The sequence below is a fragment of the Erithacus rubecula genome, assembly GCF_903797595.1.
Source record: "Erithacus rubecula genome assembly, contig: scaffold_151_arrow_ctg1, whole genome shotgun sequence".
In the NCBI taxonomy this organism is placed as follows: Eukaryota; Metazoa; Chordata; class Aves; order Passeriformes; family Muscicapidae; genus Erithacus; species Erithacus rubecula.
In genome coordinates, this window is record NW_027636150.1 from 193992 (window position 1) to 212823 (window position 18832).

Here is an 18832-nt window from a genome sequence, read left to right on the forward strand (position 1 = left end):
ATGAATTCCCTGGAATTCCCCTTTACTCCCGTCTCGCTTTCGCGTCTCCCAAACCGCGTCCCCGGGATCCGCCCGCCCCTCCCAGCCCCAGCCCCCCTTTCCCGTGGCCCAGGGACCCCCTGGACCCCCGTTCCTGCCTTTCCCAGCTCCCACTTTTCTCAACAGTGGGGACCCTTGGAGCCCCTTTCCTGGGCACAGGGACCCCCTGGATCCCCCATCCCGCCTCTCCCGGTCTCTTCCTTGAACCTTGCGCCCTTCCCGGCTCTCCCAGTTTCGCTTCCTGACCCTTGGACGCCGCCAGACCCTCCAATCTCTGAGTCCCCCCCAGTTCTCCACTCCCTCCTCGTTCTGCGGGGGGGGTCCTGGGTGGTCCAGGGGGGATTCAAGGGAATTCCCAGGGTTTCCCCTGTCCCCTCCCCCTTCTCGCTCTCCCCCGGTCACTTTCGCGTCTCCCAAGCTGCGGCTTCGGGATTGGCCCCGGGACCGGCACCGGCACCGGGACCCCCTGAACCCCCGTTCCTGGGCACGGCGAACCCCCCTTTCTGGGCACAGAGACCTCCTTGAAGGTTCATTTCGGGGAACCGGGACCCCCCTGTTCCCCCTTCTCCAGTCCTGAAAAACCCTGCACCCCCTTATCAGGAACCTGGAATCCCCTGAACCCCCATTCCCGAGCAGGAAAACCCCCCTGCACCCCCATTTCTGGCCACCGGGACCCCCCGAACCTCAATTTTCAGACACAGGGACCCCTTGAACCCCAGAACCCGCAAAGAGAACCCCCCTGAACCCCATTTCCTGCGTACCGGGACCCCCCTTATCCAGCCCCAGTGCCCCCCTGTACCCCATTTCCCGGCCCTCCCCCTCTCGGGGACCCAGCCCCCCATTTTCCCTGACCTCGGGACCTCCTGAAACCCGATTACTGGGCATGGGGACTCCCCCCGCACCCCCTAATTCGGCATGGGGACCCCCTGCACCCCCTTCTCGGGCATCCCGCCCTTCCCAGCCCCCAGACCCGCCCTTTTCCTTCCCTTTGCACCCCCAGATCTCCCAAATTTCCGTGTCCCCCCAGTTCTCCAGTCGCGGCGCTTTCTTCAGGGCGGTCCCAGGGGGTCCCAGGTGTTTCTCAGAGGGCTCCAGGGGGGTCGCAGCGCGGATCCAGAGGGATCCAGAGGAATTCTCTGGAAATCCCCTTTTTCCCCTCCCCCCCGCGCTGCCTCGGTCACTTTCGCTTTCGGGTCTCTCGAGCTGCGCCAAAGCTGCGAGCGGGGACGGCTGCGATGGCTCCAGCGCTGGGGCTGGGGCTGCTCTTGGGGCTCCTGGGGGGCCTGGGGGCGCGACGAAAGGTCAGTGGGACCCCCCGAAACAGAGACCCCCCTGAACCGCAATTCCCGGGCACCTGGACCCCCCTGAACTTCAATTTTCGGGCACCAGGAAGTCCCTAACCCTCCATTCGCGGGCACGGAAACCCCCGAAATCTCCATTTTGGGTCCTGTAACCCCCCGCAATCCCCCTGCCCAGCACCGGCATCACCAATGTAACCCCTTATCTGGCACGGAGACCCCCCTGTACCCCCATTTTCAGCTCACCAGCACCCCTTGAACCCCCATTTTCAGGCAGCAGAACGTCCTTGAGCCCCGAATTCCGGGAAGGAAATTCCCCCTTAACACACATTGCCCAGCACGGGAACCCCTGAACCCCCATTTTTGGGCACGGGGACTCCCCCATACTCCCTTCCCCAGCACCGGGACCCCCCTGCACCCCCTAATCCGGGGCTGGGATCCCCCCGCACCCCCGTCAGTTTTCTGGGACCCCCCCTGCACCCCCATTCCCGGCCATCCCCACACCCCAGTTCCGCCCTTTCCCTCGGCTTTTGAACCCCCAGATCTCCCAAATTTCTGCACCCCCCGAGTTCTCCATTGCCGGCGCTTCCTGGGAGGGGGTCCCGGGGGTCTCAGCGGAGATCCAGTGGGATCCAGATGAATTCCCTGGAATTCCCCTTTACTCCCGTCTCGCTTTCGCGTCTCCCAAACCGCGTCCCCGGGATCCGCCCGCCCCTCCCAGCCCCAGCCCCCCTTTCCCGTGGCCCAGGGACCCCCTGGACCCCCTTCCTGCCTTTCCCTGCTCCCAGCTCCCACTTTTCTCAACAGTGGGGACCCCTGGAGCCCCTTTTCTGAGCACAGGGACCCCCTGGATCCCCCATCCCGCCTCTCCCGGTCCCTCCCTTGAACTTTGCGCCCTTCCCGGCTCTCCCAGTTTCGCTTCCTGACCCTTGAACGCCGCCAGACCCCCCAGTCTCTGTGCCCCCCCAACCCCGTTCAGCACCCCCTGCTCGTCCTGCGGGGGGGTCCTGGGTGGTCCCCGGGGGATTCAGGGGAATTCCCAGGGTTTCCTCTGTCCCCTCCCCCTCCTCGCGCTCCCCCGGTCACTTTCGCGTCTCCCAAGCTGCGGCTTCGGGATCGGCCCCGGGACCGGCACCGGCACCGGGACCCCCTGAACCCCCGTTCCTGGGCACAGAAATCCCCTTGAATGTTCATTTCTGGGAACCGGGACCCCCCTGTACCCCCTTCCCCAGTCCTGTAAAACCCCTGCACCCCCTTATCTGGTACCTGGACCCCTCTGAAGCCCCATTCCCGAGCAGGGAAACCCTCCTGAACCCCCATTTCTGGGCACCGAGACCCCTCTGAACCTCAATTTTCTGGCACCCGTACCCCTGGAACCCCAAAACCCGCAAAGAGGCCCCTCCCCTGAACCTCATTTCCCGGCCCTCCCCCTCTCGGGGACCCAGCCCCCCATTTTCCTTCACCTCGGGACCCCCTGAGCCCCCATTACTGGGCATGGGGACCCCCTGCACCCCCTAATTCGGCATGGGGACCCCCTGCACCCCCTTCTCGGGCATCCCGCCCTTCCCAGCCCCCAGACCCGCCCTTTTCCTTCCCTTTGCACCCCCAGATCTCCCAAATTTTCGTGTCCCCCCAGTTCTCCAGTCGCGGCGCTTTCTTCAGGGCGGTTCCAGGGGGTCCCAGGTGTTTCTCAGAGGGATCCAGGGGGGTCGCAGCGGGCATCCAGAGAAATTCTCTGGAATTCCCCCTTTTCCCCTCCTCCCCGCGCTGCCTCGGTCACTTTCGCTTTCGGGTCTCTCGAGCTGCGCCACAGCTGCGAGCGGGGACGGCAGCGATGGCTCCAGCGCTGGGGCTGGGGCTGCTCTTGGGGCTCCTGGGGGGCCTGGGGGGCGCGACGAAAGGTGAGTGGGACCCCCCGAAACAGAGACGCCCCTGAACCGCAATTCCCGGGGACCGGGACCCCCCTGAACTTCCATTTCCGGGTACCGGGAGCCCCCTAAATCTCCAATCCTGGGCAGGGATATCCCGTAAATCTCCATTTTGGGTCCTGTGACCCCCCGCAATCCCCCTGCCCAGCACCGGCATCACCAATGTACCCCCTTATCTGGCACGGAGACCCCCCTGTACCCCCATTTTCTGCTCACCAGCACCCCTTGAACCCCCATTTTCGGGCAGCAGAACTCCCTTGAGCCCCGAATTCCGGGAAGGAAACTCCTCTTTAGCACACATTCCCCAGCACGGGAACCCCTGAACTCCCATTCCCGGGCACCGGGGCCCCCCTGAACTTCCATTTCTGGGCACTGGGAACCCCCTAACCCACCATTCCCGGGCAGGTGAACCCCCGAAATCTGCATTTTGCGTCGTGTGACCCCCCTCGATCCCCTAACTCAGCACCGGCCCCCCTGTACCCCCTTATCTGACACGGAGACCCCCCTGAACCCCCTTGTTCTTGTCACCAGCACCCCCTGAACCCCCATTTCCGGGCACTGGGAATCCTCTAAACCTTGATTCCCGGGCACGGAGAAACCACTGAATCGTCATTTTCGGTCTTGTTACCTCTCCATCGCCTTTCCCAGCAGAAAACCCCCCTGAACCCCCATTTCTGTGCACTGGGACCCCCCTAAACCCCCTCATCTGGCACTGGGACCCCCCTGAACCCCCATTCCCGGGCACTGCGATACCCCCGAATCTCCATTTCCAGGCCTGGGACCCCCCTGCACCCCCTTTTCGGGCATCCCGCTTTTCCCAGACCCGAGTCCCGCCCTTTCCCTTGACCTTTGGACCCCCCGAACCTCCCAACTTTCCGTGTCCGCCCCGTTTTCCACTCCCGGCGCTTCCCGAAACGGGGTCCCAGAGGGTCCCAGGGGTCTCAGGGGGATCTCAGCGGGGATCCAATGGGATCCAGATGAACTCCCTGGAATTCCCCCTTTCCCCCGTCCCCTCCCCCACCGCACTCCCTCGGTCTCTTTCCCGTCTCCCAGGCTGCGCCTCCGGGATCCGCTCGCCTCTTCCAGTCCCAGCCCCCCCTTTCCCTCAACACCGGGGACCCCTGGAGCCACTTTCCTGGGCACAGGGACCCCCTGGATCCCCCATCCCGCCTCTCCCAGTCCCTTCCTTGAACCTTGTACCGTTCCCGGCTCTCCCCGTTCCGCTTCCTGCCCCCCCCAAATCTCTGCATCATCCCAGATCTCCACCCCCTGCTTGTCCTGCGGGGGGTCTGGGAGGGTCCCAGGGGTATCGTGGACACTCCCAGGGGGGATTCTTGGCTCTGGGACCCCCCTGAATTCCCAGTCCCAGTGGAAAGGAAGGCACCTCCCTGCACTCCCTTATCCAGTACCAATCCCCCCCTGCACCCCCTTTCCCATCCATCCCGCCTTCCCCAGCTCCAAACCCACATTTTCCTTGACTCTGAGTCCCTCTGGACCCCCATTCCTGCTTTTCTCAGCCCCCAGCCCCTCTTTCCCTCTGCATCAAGGACCCCCAAACACCCCATTCCAGCCATCCCGGGTCTCCCCACCTTGTGACCCCTCTTTCCTTGGCACTGGGGACCCTTGGACCCCCTTTCCTGGGCACAGGGATCCCCTGAGCCCCCATTCCTGGCCACTGGGACCCCAGCACCCCTTTTCCTGCTCTCCCAGTTCCCCTTTCATTGATCCATGACCCCTCAACCCCCCCAAATCTCTGTGTCCCCCCAGTTCTCCACTCCATGCATTACCTGGAGGTGTCAGTGTCAGAGCCCAGCCCGGGGATCCCCCAGTTCATGGCCATTGGGTACCTGGATGGGATCCCCTTCACACGCTATGACAGCGAGCGGGGCCGGATGGAGCCGCTGACACAGTGGATGAAGGACGGAGCAGAGCCGGAATATTGGGATGGGAACACCCAGATCTGCGTGAGGAACCAGCACGTGGCTGCCAGGAGCCTGGAGACAGCGCGGGACCGGTACAACCAGAGCAGGGGTGAGTGGGGGGATCCGTGGGGCTGGGATGTGGGTGGATGGGTTGGGATGGGATCCATGGGGCTGGGATGAGATCTATGAGGCTGGGATGGGATCCATGGAGATGAGATGGGATCTGTGAGGCTGGAGTGGGGATCTATAGTGCTTGAATGGGATTTATAGGGCTTGGATATGAATTCACAGGGTGGCAAGTGGCTGAGATGGTGATCCATTAGGCTGGTATGGGATATCTTGTGCTGCATGGGTTGGGATGGGATCCATGGGACTGGGATGGGGATCTGTGGGGCTGGGATGAGGCTCTCTGGGTCTTCATCAGACCCTGGTGCTCCATAGGGCTGGGATGGGGCTCTGTGGGGCTGGGACCCAATTCCATGGGTCTCTGTGGGTACAGTCCCCCAGGTCTCCACACATGGTTGATAGTTTCTGGCTGTGACCTCCTGTCCAATGGGAGTGTCCGTGGATCCGAGTGGTACAGCTACGACAGGAGGGATTTCATCTCCTTTGACCTGGAATCCAGGAGATTCGTGGCGGCCGACAGCGCTGCTGAGGTCACCAGGAGGCGCTGGGAAGATGAGAACGAAGCTGAGAGGAAGACAAATTACCTGGAGCACGAATGCCTGGAGTGGATCCAGAAATACGTCAGATATGGGCAGAAGGAGCTGGACCGCAAAGGTGGGAGCAGAATTCCTGTGGGAGTGTGGGGTTTGGGAATGGAGGACTTGGGAACAGGGTAATTCCTGTGGGAATTCCATGGGCAGATCTCACCCCCATCCCATTCCCATGGAATTCCATGAGCAGATCTCACCCCAGTCCTATTCCAGTGTAAATTCCATGGGCAGGGCTCTTCCCCATCCCATTCCCATGAAATTCTATGGGCAGATATCACCCCCATCCCATTCCAGTGAGAATTCCATGGGCAGATCTCATCCCCATCCCATTGCAGTGGGAATTCCATGGGCAGATCTCACCCCCATCCCATTCCCATGAAATTCCATGGGCAGATGTGACCCCCATCCCATTCCAGTGGGAATTCCATGGGCAGATCTCACCCCCATCACATTCCCATGAAATTCCATGGGCAGATCTCACCCCCATCACATTCCCATGAAAATCCATGGGCAGATCTCACCCCCATCCCATTCCAGTGGGAATTCCATGGGCAGATCTCACCCCCATCCTATTCCCATGGAATTCCATGGGCAGATCTCACCCCCATCTCACTCCAGTGGGAATTGCATAGGCAGATCTCACCCCCATCCCATTCCTCTGCATATTCCATGGACAGATCTCACCCCCATCCCATTCCCATGGAATTCCATGAGCAGATCTAACCCCCATCCTATTCCAATGTAAATTCCATGGGCAGGGCTCTTCCCCATCCCATTCCCATGAAATTCTATGGGCAGATATCACCCCCATCCCATTCCAATGGGAATTCCATGGGCAGATCTCATCCCCATCCCATTGCAGTGGGAATTTCATGGGCAGATCTCACCCCCATCCCATTCCCATGGAATTCCAGGGATGTCTCTCACCGTTGTCCCATTCCAGAGCCCCTGATGTCCATGTGTCTGGAAAAGAGGAACACGGGATGCTGATCTTGTCCTGCCACGCGTACGGATTCTACCCCAAGGCCATCACGGTCAACTGGATGAAGGGGGATGAAATCCGGGATCAGGAGACGGAGTGGGGCGGGGTCGTTCCCAAGAGCGACGGCACCTTCCACACCTGGGCCAGGATCGAGGCGCGGCCGGAGGAGCGGGAGCAGTACCGGTGCCGGGTGGAGCATCCCGGAATGTCGGAGCCCGGGATCTTCGCTTGGGGTGAGGCTGGGAATGTGGAATGTGGGAACTGGGGAGTTGGAATTCCCAGATGGGGATTCCCCTCCTCCTCCTCACCATCCCACAATTCCCAGAGCCGACATCTGGTGGGAATCTCACCGTGGTGGTCGCTGTGTCCGTTGTTGCCATCATCATCCTCATTGTCCTCGTTGGATTCGTCGTCTGGAAGCGCCAATCCGGTAACACACGGGATGGGGGTCAGGAAGGGGCACAGATCCACCCAGCACCTTTCTGGGAATCCTGTAGCACTGACGCTGATCCCACTGTTTTTCCACAGGGAGGGTGGACCGGAATGGATACAACATGGCAGCCAGTGAGTACCAGTGGCGGATCCAGCTCTGGATCCCCTCCGTGTGGATCCCAGGATGGATCCTGGGGTTAATCCCAGTGTGTGATCCGTGCTGGAATCTCATGGATCTTCTCTTTCTGCAGGAAATGATGTGGGAGCAACGGCTTGACTGCAGGTAAGGAGTGGGGTCAGGGTGGGATTCCAGAGGGGGACTGGGACAGGATGGACAGATTGGAATCAGGGAGGGATTCTGGATCAGAGGAGGGATCCAGAGCAGGATCAGATGGAATCATGGAGTGGGATCGGGGCTGGATTCTGGAGCAGGATCAGTTGGGATGATGGAATAGATGATGGGTGGATAGATGGATGATGAATGAATGGAAAATGTATGGTGGATGGATGGATGGATGGATGAATGGAAAATGGATGGATGGATGGATGGATGGATGGATGGATGGATGGATGGATGGATGGATGGATGGATGATGGAAGAGTGGACAGGGCAGGATTGGTGTGGGATGGATGAGACAGGATCAGGTTGGGATTCCAGAGTGGGTTTGGGTGGGATGGATGGAGCAGGAGTGAGCAGGATCCGGTTGGATCTGGAGCAGCTCCTGCTCTCCATGGGCTCCAGTCAGGCCCATCCTGTGGGATGGGGACAGGGACAGGGTGACACTGTGACCCTCTCTCATCTCAGCAGCAATCACTGCCTGAGCAATTCATGGAGGTGGATCCAGCCCCTTCCCTCTTCCCAGGAAACTGAGGCTTTCCAGCAGAGCTCCTCCCCATGCTTTTACCCACCCACAGCTTCTGCTAATGGATCAATTTCCCATTTTGGCTTCTTCAAAGCCAAGAACCACAAACATTCCCAATGCTTTAGTTCTGGTGTGAAATTATGCTGCTTTGGGCAATAAATCCTCCTGGGGCAATAAATCCTGCTTGAGGCAATAAATCCTGCTTGAGGCAATAAATCCAGGTTCCCTCCTCCAGTGTCTGTCAGTTCCTCTCTGGGAGCCAGGAATGAAAATAGGGACACCAGGAACAGGTTGAGGACACAAGGAACAAGATGGGGACACCAGGACTAGAATGGGGACACCAGGATTGGGATGGGGACACCAGGACTGACATGGGGACTTGCCAGCCATACTTGGCTCCATCCCCCAGGATTCATTTCCTGCTCTGTGTCCCATGTCCGAGGTGTCCCCAGGAGGGTTTGGCTGTGTCAGGCTCCTGGAGGGGCAGTGGGATGGGAAGAGGGATCAGGCCAGGCCTCATTGTCCCCAATGGTCCTTGAGTGTCCCAAAATTGGGGTTTGGGATCTCAGAGAGGTTCCTGCTCATGACCATGGCCATGAGATGAGAGTGGCCATGAGTGACACAACCCTGAGATGACCATGGGATGACCATGACACAACCACAGCCCCATGAGATGGTTTGGACCAAGAGATGACCATGGGTTGGTCATGGCACAGCCATGGCCTTGAGGTGACCCTGATGTGGTCATCTCATTGTCCTGATCATCTTATGGTCATCTCATGGTCATTTCCTGATCACCATCACCTATTGAGTCCCCTGGGGTTTACACCACCTCCCCCCGAGAGAATGGATTGCTGCTGGCAATCAGGACAGGAGCTGATGATCATGTGGGACTGATCTTTAGTTAGATTAAAAGATCTTATGAGGGATGGGGCATTTTGGTGAAAAAAGAGTGACTTAAATGGGCTTATTCAAAAAATTTTGGAAGGGTGGTTTGAATGGGCGTGGTGAGGTGATCAGCATGGGCATTACCTTCAGCCCTGAATTCACTTCCAGGTAGGTTGGTACATGGAGCAACATGTGTGACAAAATAAGGTTGTTTTCTTAAAAAAGAAAATTTTGAGCAAATTTTATATTATATATATTATATATTATATATTATATATTATATATTATATATTATATATTATATATTATATATATATGTTTTCATTAGTGATAAATTTGAGGAGGGAACCTTCTGCTCATTCCCCAGTGCTGTATCATAAAATGAATCTGTAACTAAATTGAAAGGAATTAAAAACTTGGAGAAAACATGGACAACCACTGCAAGTTCCACAATCTGTGTTGATCTTTCTACAAGTTCAATGTCTGATTCCCAGTTATCACTGTTAGGGTCTTTCCATGTGATAACTGATTTATGAAATTTGCCAGAGTCATCTGTAAAAATATTAAGAGCATTAAGAGGGGTGTGACTATCTAGGGGTTTTTGGGTAAAATTCAAAGGAAGGTGTAGTAATTTATGTTTTGGGAAATGAACTGAGATTTGTCCCATAAAAGCTGCTAAAGCAATTTGAGAAACCTCAGATTGCTGAAGTAAAAATTCTAAATACAGGGGAGTAATGAGTATAAACATAACAGAGAAATAATTTCTGGAAAAGGTTAAAACTCGGGATTGGGATTTCGTGATCAGCTGAGAAAGGATTTCAGGACAAGTAGTGATTGTTTTGGGCATCTGATAAGATAGGAAGATCCATTGTAAAATTAACAAAAGGACAGACAAATCCTTTTTCCATTGAAAAATTGAACCACAAAAATGTGGGCATTCTCCTAAAACAGCAAATCAAAAATGTGACTCTGGGTGGTATCAGTGGGCTTGGTGAGTGTGCAGTGCTGTAGCCACTTTATCCAACCCAGTTCTGGCATCTGGTGTGAAGTCTCTGGGAGAGTTCAGGTCCGTGTCCCCCCTTAATAAATCAAATAAAGGAGCCAAATCCTGGTCTGTGATTCCAAGGAGGGTCCTAACCCCGTTAATTGAGTTTCTGCAGAGGGTGTAAGGTGGTGAGTTCCTCCTGCAGGTGGCTGATCTGTGGTGTGACAGTGAGCCTGTACCCTGGGTACCTGCAAGGGGAGGATCACTGCACTTCATCTTTGGCTACTTGTAGACCAGACTTATGATCTCCTCTAAAATGTCGGTGGTGACAAGTTCCAGAGTGGTCTCCTTTTCTGAGGCAATCAGGATGTCATCCATTGTGGATGATTGAGATACCCCTTCAGGGCCCTCTTGGAAACTTAACCCTTAGATAAGAAATCCTTCCTTAGAGAAATGTTCACCCCCTGTAGACTCCCGTGTTATCTTTTAGTGTTCTAACTGGTCTTTTTTCCTTCTAAGTAATTGGTCACTCTCACCTAAAACTTTAAAGTAGTTGGATAGTTTTTCAATCTCTAATTTTATTGGTCTGCATCTGAAGCCACCCCAACCCTATAAAACCCCTTTGATATTCTGCATACTTGGATTTGCTGCTGGGTCCCTTCGTAGAAATAAAGTTGCCTGCAGAATTCCTGTGCAGCATTCCCAAATCTCTTTCTCTCTGGCTAAGGAAGTGCTGCAATCAAAATGAAATCACACAAGAGCTGATAGCCTAAGCCTAGGCCTTGCTTGCATTTAATCACTTTGTAGCTGATGTCTGCCTAAGGCAGCCAGGAAAATCTGTTTTATTTGCAACATTTTATCCAGGCTTGCTTTAGCTGCTGGGGGCCATCCATGTAGTGCAGTATCATTACCTGGGGGAAATTTCTCTTGGGTGAAAGGATCCTTGCCATGTACCATTGGCACATTGCTGGGGAGTTCCACATCCCTTGTGGCAGGACGGTCCTATGGTGCCTTTTCAGCAGTGACTGTTGGTGGATGGAAGGAATGGAAAAGGAGAATCTTGACACAAACTCTGGATGTAAAGGGATCCTGAAAAAGCAATCCTTCAGATCAATAATCATTAAAAACCAGCCCCTGGGGATCGTGTAAGGAGAGGGGCAATCCTGTCTGCAACAGTCCATCTCCTCAATCATTTCATTTATTCTTCTCAGGTCTTGAAGCAGCGTCCACTTCTCACTATGTGGGGATGTTCCAGGGGCTATTTGTAGGAACAATATGCCCTTTTTGCAGGTGTTTACAAACCAGAGACTTTACTGTGGACAGCTTTTCAATGGGAAGGGGCCACTGATCAATCCAGATGGGTTTGCCTGAGGTCCAGGTGAGCTTCACAGCACCGTGCTCATCAGTGGTCCTTGCTAAAAATTTCTCTTGAGTCTCAGTCCCCAGTGGGACAGAGATCCCTACCTCAAACACGCACTTTTGTCTTTAATAATAAATGGCTTGGTGGTGGCCACACGGCCCCACAGTCCTTTAAAGGAAACAGGATGTAAACTCCCCATTGTGTTGCTGTGCCCCCCAATTCCCACAAGTGTGTTGAGTGAAGGAACAAGAGTCCACTCTGGTGAGTTGTGTGAGATAATGGTCATGTCTACTCCCATGTCAAAAAGACCCATACAGATGAGGGTTTTCCCCATGTAAATGACATCACAGGTAATTTCGATTTTTCCCAGGCCAATCTGCTGGGCCAATGCAACGTGGTCAGTGTCGTCATGAACCATAGGCAACAAGAGAGCCTGAGTGAAAGGTATTTACTTGGAAATAAACAAGGAGGATTAGGGCACCTAGCTAACACTCTGATTTCTTGATTAGAGGTAACTGCTAAAACAGTGGGCAACACATAAAAACCTTCAGTATTACATTGGTCAAGTCCAATAATGAGAAAACTTCTTGGCTGCAGTTCTGGTTCTAGCTGGCCTGTAGAGATAGCATGATGGATAAAATCAGTTATCATTACTGACCGGGCAGGTGACAGCTCCAGTCAGGAGCTGCACGGTACTGAGGCAGGCAGGTCCCTGAGGAGGTGTTGCAAAAAGAGGTTTGGTGGGTTCCAATGTCTGTTTTGCCAGTGTTCAGCCATGGGGGTTCTTGTGTCTCCATGTGCCACTGTCCTGTGCTCTTCTTGGAGTTCCCTCACTGGCTGCATCAATGTACCTGGACTTGATGACAAGAGTTTGTATCTGGCCTGGTTTATTCCAGTCACAAAGTTTTTGAGAGTTCTCTTTCTGGGTTTGCAATAGTTCCTTCCCAGTGTTCATTTTGGCCACAATTAAAGCATTGTCCTGGCTTTTGGTTCTGCTGTCTTTGAGGATGCTTTTGAGATTTAATCAAGGCATTGGCTAATACTTTTCCTTGGAGGGAGACAACATGCTCTGGAGTAACCAACTTATTGCAAGCCCCCAACATCTGGGGGATGGTGATCTCAGGGTCAAGGGACAAAGCCTTTAAGCCCTTCTTACATTTGGGGTTAGCATTGACCACTGCTAGCTGTTTCAGCTTCCCAAACCTGGTCGGTCCTCAGCCACTTGTTCATCAAGAGTGAGTTTAACCCTATCCAGAAAAGTCATATAAGGCTCTGTAGGGTCTTGCCTTATAACAGCAAAGTTCAATTGCAGCTTAATGGCCTCAGGTACTTGTAAAAAGGCCTTTTTAGCCACTTCCATCATGTCATTTAACACTGGTCTTTGCAAATCTCAGGCCTGCTGGTCTGGGTCAGTTCCCTCCCCTGCCAATTGGGCAAGTATAATGCCAGCCCATGCTCCAGAAAGCAATTTATTTAACTGTCTCTTCCACCCCAACTCCCATAGCAAAAGCTCAGTAGGGGATAGCAGCAATGCCATTAAGTATTTTATGTAATGGTGTCACAATCCGCCCAACCTGAGCGGGAGTTTTGGCTGGTTCTTTTATGGATCTCAAGAGCGCAAAAGACACAGCAGGGGACAAAACCAGTTTACTTTTACAGAAATGCACTTTATTTAGTGCCAACCAAAATGCAATAGTGGGACAGAGAGAGAGAGAGAGAAAAGGGGGTTGGGATTATAGCTACCAAGACAGGCAGACGAATCCTCATGGAGCCAGCCAATAGATATCTGTTGCCGTCTGGGGAGTTCTTGGGGGTCTCCTCTGAGAAAGTCACTTTTATAGTCCTTTCCCAAAGCGAGTGGCTTCTGGCCAAAAGGTGGAAGATTTATGGACTATTGTATGTGGAAATCGTTACCCTGAGGAACAGGTGGAAACAGGACGTTTCAAGGCACACCAAACCATCTTTGTTATTATGAACACACGCAGGGCAGCCCATACTGACCAGTCCATTGTTCTTCCATCTGTGGGAGCTTTGTTGAGTCAGTGCCCCGTGACTAGTTGTCATGAGAAACCAGTCCTGGTAGGCATCACCTGTGGAACAGTCACTTGGTTTTCCTCCCATCCCTGGCCAGCGCAGGCCTCAGGCGAGGGTCGTTGGGCAGAAACAGATGAGAGGCTCACACGGACTCTCACAGGGTGGAAAGTAAAATCCGCTGTCCCAAATGAATTCCTGATGTCAGTCTGCATCCCAATGGGGTTTTGGCCTGCTGAGTCCAGGTACCCACAGAGAGCCAGGAAGATGTGGAGACCACCAGCCAGGTCAGTTCCCAACATGGATCACCAGGACCATGGACCACCAAGGCTCTGCCCAACGAGGGTCACTGGGGAGCATCCAACAGGGTCCAACAGAGGGGATTGAGCTGGAGCAGTGCAGGAACCTCTTCGCACACGCGGGGCACTTACACAGCTTCCCTTGCCAGTGCCCCCATTGGTGCTGGGTCATGGCAGAGTTCTGGGAGAAGCTCTTCCCACACTGTTAGGGCCTCTCCCTGCTGTGGATCCACTGGTGGGTGACGAGGGTGGAGTTTTTCTTAAAGCCCTTCCTGCACTAGGGGAAGCGGAAGGGCCTCTCCTCTCCTCTACATGAATCTGCTGATGCTTTAGCAGACTGCATCTCCTCTGAAACCTCTTGCCACACTCAGGACACTCAGAGGGCTTCTCCCTGGTGCGGATACTCTGGTGGACACTCAGGTGGGATCTGTGCCTGAAGCTCTTCCCACATTCCCCACAGTTGTAGGGCTGTTCCCTGGTGTGCACTGTCAGGTGTTGCCTAAGTTCAGAGGTGTCATGGCAGCCCTTCCCACATTCCCCACACTTGTAGGGCCGTTCCCCAGTGTGGATCCTCTGGTGGCAGATCAAACTGGACCTCACGCTGAAGCTCAACCCACATTCCCCACATTCGTAGGGCCGTTCCCCGGTGTGCACTGTCAGGTGTTGGATTAGTTCAGAGGTGTCTCGGAAGCCTTTCCCACATTCCCCACACACATAGGGTCGTTCCCCAGTGTGGATCCTCTGGTGGCGGATCAGGCTGGAGCTCTGGCTGAATTCCTTCCCACATTCCCCACACTTGTAGGGCCGTTCCCCGGTGTGCACCGTCTGGTGGCGGATCAAACAGGACCTCATGGTGAAGCCCTTCCCACATTCCCCACACTCATAGGGCTTCTGTCCAGTGTGCATCCTCTGGTGGCAGATTAAACCATAGCTCTTGTGGAATCCCTTCCCACATTCCCCACACACATAGGGCTGTTCCCCAGTGTGGATCCTCTGGTGGCGGATCAGGCTGGAGCTCTGGCTGAATCCCTTCCCACATTCCCCACACTTGTAGGGCCGTTCCCCGGTGTGCACCGTCTGGTGGCGGATCAGCTCAGAGGTGTTTCTGAATCCCTTCCCACATTCCCCACACTCGTTGGGCCATTCCCCAGTGTGCACTTTCTGGTGGCGGATCAGCTCAGTGGTGGTTCTGCAGCCCTTCCCACATTCCCCACACGCATATGGTCGTACCCCCGTGTGGATCATCTGGTGGACAATCAGTTTGTGGTTCTGGCTGAAGCTCTTCCCACATTCCCCACACACATAGGGACGTTCGCCAGTGTGGATCATCTGGTGGACAATCAGGTTGGAGTTCTGGCTAAAGCTCTTCCCACATTCCCCACACACATACGGTCGTACCCCACTGTGGATCCTCTGGTGGTGGGTGAGGTCGCTGCGCATCCTGAAGCTCATCCCACATTCCCCACACTCGTAGGGCCGTTCCCCAGTGTGGATCCTCTGGTGGCGGGTCAAACCGGACCTCACACTGAAGCTCTTCCCACATTCCTCACACTCGTAGGGCTGTTGCCCAGTGTGGGTCCTTTGGTGGCGGATCAGGCTGGAGCTGCACTTGAATCCCTTCCCACATTCCCCACACACGTAGGGCCGTTCCCCAGTGTGCACTGTCTGGTGCCTGATCAGATCTGAGGTGTTTCTGAATCCCTTCCCACATTTCCCACACTCATAGGGCCGTTCCCCAGTGTGGATCTTCTGGTGGCGGACCAGGCCAGAGCTTGTGCGGAAACTCTTCCCACATTCCAAACACTGAAGGGGCTTTTTGCCATCATGAAGCTGCTCATGGACCCTCAGCTCAGAGCTCTGGCCACATCTCTGGCTGCCTGCCCGGCCCAGGCTGGGTCTTTCCTCCTCGAATCCCCATGATCTGCGTTTGCAGCTCCTCTTTGTGTGGGATCTCCGTGGCTTTTCCTCCCTGTTGGATTCCTGCACTGTGGAGCTGCTGCAAACAGCCTGTTCCACGAGGTTCTGCTGTGGGGATTTGTCCTCCCTGGTCTCCGTCCTCAGCTCCTGGTCTGTGGGGGAAGGACAAGAAGAGGATGGGATTTGACTCTGTGCCAGAGGGAAGGAGAAGGAGATGCCCCCAATCCTCCCCAGCAGGACAGAGGGGGAAAGGGGCAGTGACATCCTCCTCACCTGCCTGGCTGTCCGGGGGCATCTTCCTGCTCCTCACAGCCTTTTGCTCCATCTGGATAAGACTTTGGATTGGAAAATCTTGGTTTGGGGGAAAAACAAAGTGACTGATATGGCTTTCAAGGTCCTGCTGCCTGAGTGCACCTCTAGAAATGCCTGGGCTTTCTGGTGTCCATAAAAACCTCCAAAAATCACGAAGGAGCCCAAAAACACTCTCCCAGAAGATCCCTGTTCACACTGTCTTCACTTTGTGGTTATGGGGGTTCCTGTTCTCAGAGCTGATGGGGACCCGTGGCTCCTGGAGATTCCCCCTCTCCTGGCTCCTGCTCAGGCACGCTGAGGGAGTTTTGTGGGTCCCAGGGCTCATCCTGCCCTGATCCTGACTCAGGTCCCAGGGTCCCCTCTCCAGCATCCCCCCACTCCAGGCACTCAGGGCTTCCCCCGTTTCCTGCCAGCCCTTCCAGGCTCGGGGGGCCCGGACCCCACTCATCTCCCGGCTCCACCCCCCCTCCAGGCTGCCGGGGGTCCCCCAGCTCTGCTGTCGCCCCTCTCCCCACGCCGGGGCTCCCGCCTTTCATCCCCCGCCTCTCCCGGGGATCCCCAAAACCGATGTCCCGCCCCGCCGGGACCGGGCCATCGCCACGTGGGCCCCTCCAAATCCCCCCAAGGAGCATTTACGGCTCAGCTTTGGATTCCTGCAAGAGCCAGAAACATCCCCTCCTCACATCAATAAAACAATACCTCTCCCAGGGACACCCAAATACATTTGGGACTCGATTCCCGAATCTGCGAGGCACAAACACCACCCCCCCATTCCCCCAAGAATCCGAAACCCAACCAGCCGTGCCGGAGCTGCCGCGATAGCCCCGGGCCGAGCTTCCCCTCCGCGCTCACCCGCGGGATGCAGGAATGCGATGCTGCCGGGGCCAGCGGAGCTGCGGGCTCAGCGGGCTCGCCCTGCAGCACCGCGATTCTCCGCCTGCGCCTGCTGCTCCTCTGCTGCTTCTCCTGCTCCTGCTCCTCCCCTTCCTCTCTCCTCCCCTTCCCCTCTCTCCTCTTCCTCCCGCTGCTCCCCCGCTCGCATCCCGGACCCCCCTTTGCCACCCCCTGTGCCCCGCGGCCGCCGCAGCAGCGGCTGTTGGGGAGGGGGCAGCACCCCCTGAGCCTGCAGGGGAGACAGAGCAACTGAGAGTTAGGAATCGAGCATCGAGAAATGCTTGGACTAGAAGGGGGCTGACAAAACCCTATGTTTGCTGGAATTTACGGTGCTTACAAGAACAGGGGAGAGCAAGGCTGCAGGATAAGATAAAGAGCTGGGGTGGGCGAACAGGATGCAAGGACAAAGGCACCACAGGATAAGGGGGATTCTCCAGATCCCTGAACCCAGGAAAACTGGTATCAAAGTCCAGAAGATGGGCAAAGGAGTAAAAAGAATACGTGCAAGGAGACAAAATGAAAAGTTCAACTGAGAGGAAGACTGTTTACTTTTTCCCAAGGAGCAGTGTGGAGCAGAAAGAGGCGTGTAGCTAATTTTAATATGAATCGGGGACAGGCAATGAATATGTATTAGGTGTATTGTGCAATTGTAGTTTGTAGATTATAAAAAGAGAGGTGCAGGTCGCCAAAGGTGTGCGTGGTTTTGGAGGAGCTATCCCCCTCAGCGCTGAATAAATACATTCCTACTCTTATACCTTATTTTGTGTGGTATAGAGAGTTTTTCCGCGCTTCACAGGGCTGGGCAGGGGGCTCGGGGCCCCCCAGTGCAGATCCGTCCGTGCCGTCCCCTCGCCCCGAGCCCCAGTTCCGCTCCCGGGGGTCGCTGGATGCGAGGGGGTGGCGCAGGTGGGGTGGGAGTGGGGAGCGCTGGGCGCTGCGGCTCTGCCGCTGCTACAAATACATGTTATGGCATTGGCTTCTCCTGGATATTCAGAGAAATACTGTATGTGTAGTGTTGAAATAATTTTTTAAATATAGTTTTCTTTAAAAGTAACATAGGTTAATAAAGAGTATTTGTAATAAAGAAACTACTTACTTAATTAAATAACACTCAATAGAAACACCTATTGCTAATATACCAATTACCAACACCTACTGTCTCTAAAAACTAAAAGCCACAAATCAAAACTTATTAAAAAAAACTAAATTAAAAAGCACAACAAAACCCACAAATGCTCTTAAAAACCAAACTCATAAAATAACCTTTAAAACAAATCCTAAATTATAAAATATAATTTATAAAACAGTTTGAAACTATACAATAAGTCTATTAATATACAAGAAGCTAATAAATTCAAGAAATATACCTAAAAAAAAAGTGTATTCTTAACCAAATACCAATCTCCCAACCATTATAACCTTTTACTTTACTATTTGTCTCTTATTTTCTTGTATTACACATTTTTAAATCAACACAAAGAGGAACACATTTTTCATGCCACTCTCTGTGGAGTTACCACTGAGCAAATTGTTCAGTTTGGGCTCTGGCCGTGCTGGTGAATAACTCTGTGCTCTGTGGCTCTTCCCAGCAGCTGCCCAGTCCCAGCCTCAACTCTTCCCTCTTTCTTTTTCTCTCTTTCCTATTTCTCTACCTCACATTTCCAGTTCAGTCAAATCCATGTTCAATCAAATTCGTAGTTTGTGCTCCTGTGGTCTCATTTGCACCTTCACTGGGCTTGAGGTGTCTCACCCTGCTGGGCCCCTTCTCATCACCATCTTTCTGGGATTCTGTCAGGGCTGCTCTTTCCTTTTCTTCTTCCCTCTGCTTTGAGCTGGGAATGGGCTGGAAAATGTCCAGCATGATATAAATCCACATTTTAATATTGGTTTTTTGCAAATATTAAAATGCATGATGTATGTATACTGTTATAGCAATTTTGCTATAAAAATGTATTTTTTATTTCTG

At 54.2% G+C, this 18832-nt stretch overlaps 3 protein-coding genes across 3 annotated transcripts in view; 2 read left to right on the forward strand and 1 right to left on the reverse strand.

Annotated features, from left to right (window-relative positions):
- The window catches only part of LOC306815547 (class I histocompatibility antigen, F10 alpha chain-like), a 260303-nt gene that overhangs the window by 181274 nt on the left and 60197 nt on the right, over positions 1–18832 (reverse strand). The window lies entirely within an intron of this gene.
- Positions 1–18832, forward strand: part of LOC306815544 (uncharacterized protein) — a gene marked incomplete at its 3' end in the record, with an annotated part of 81005 nt that overhangs the window by 38569 nt on the left and 23604 nt on the right. The window lies entirely within an intron of this gene.
- Positions 3038–8410, forward strand: LOC306815548 (class I histocompatibility antigen, F10 alpha chain-like). The gene is made up of 7 exons (XM_079332125.1): positions 3038–3238; positions 5033–5296; positions 5695–5992; positions 6847–7118; positions 7211–7315; positions 7414–7600; positions 8126–8410. Exons 1-7 carry the CDS (start codon positions 3172–3174, stop codon positions 8337–8339), a joined length of 1407 nt encoding a protein of 468 aa, XP_079188251.1. The 5' UTR covers positions 3038–3171; the 3' UTR covers positions 8340–8410.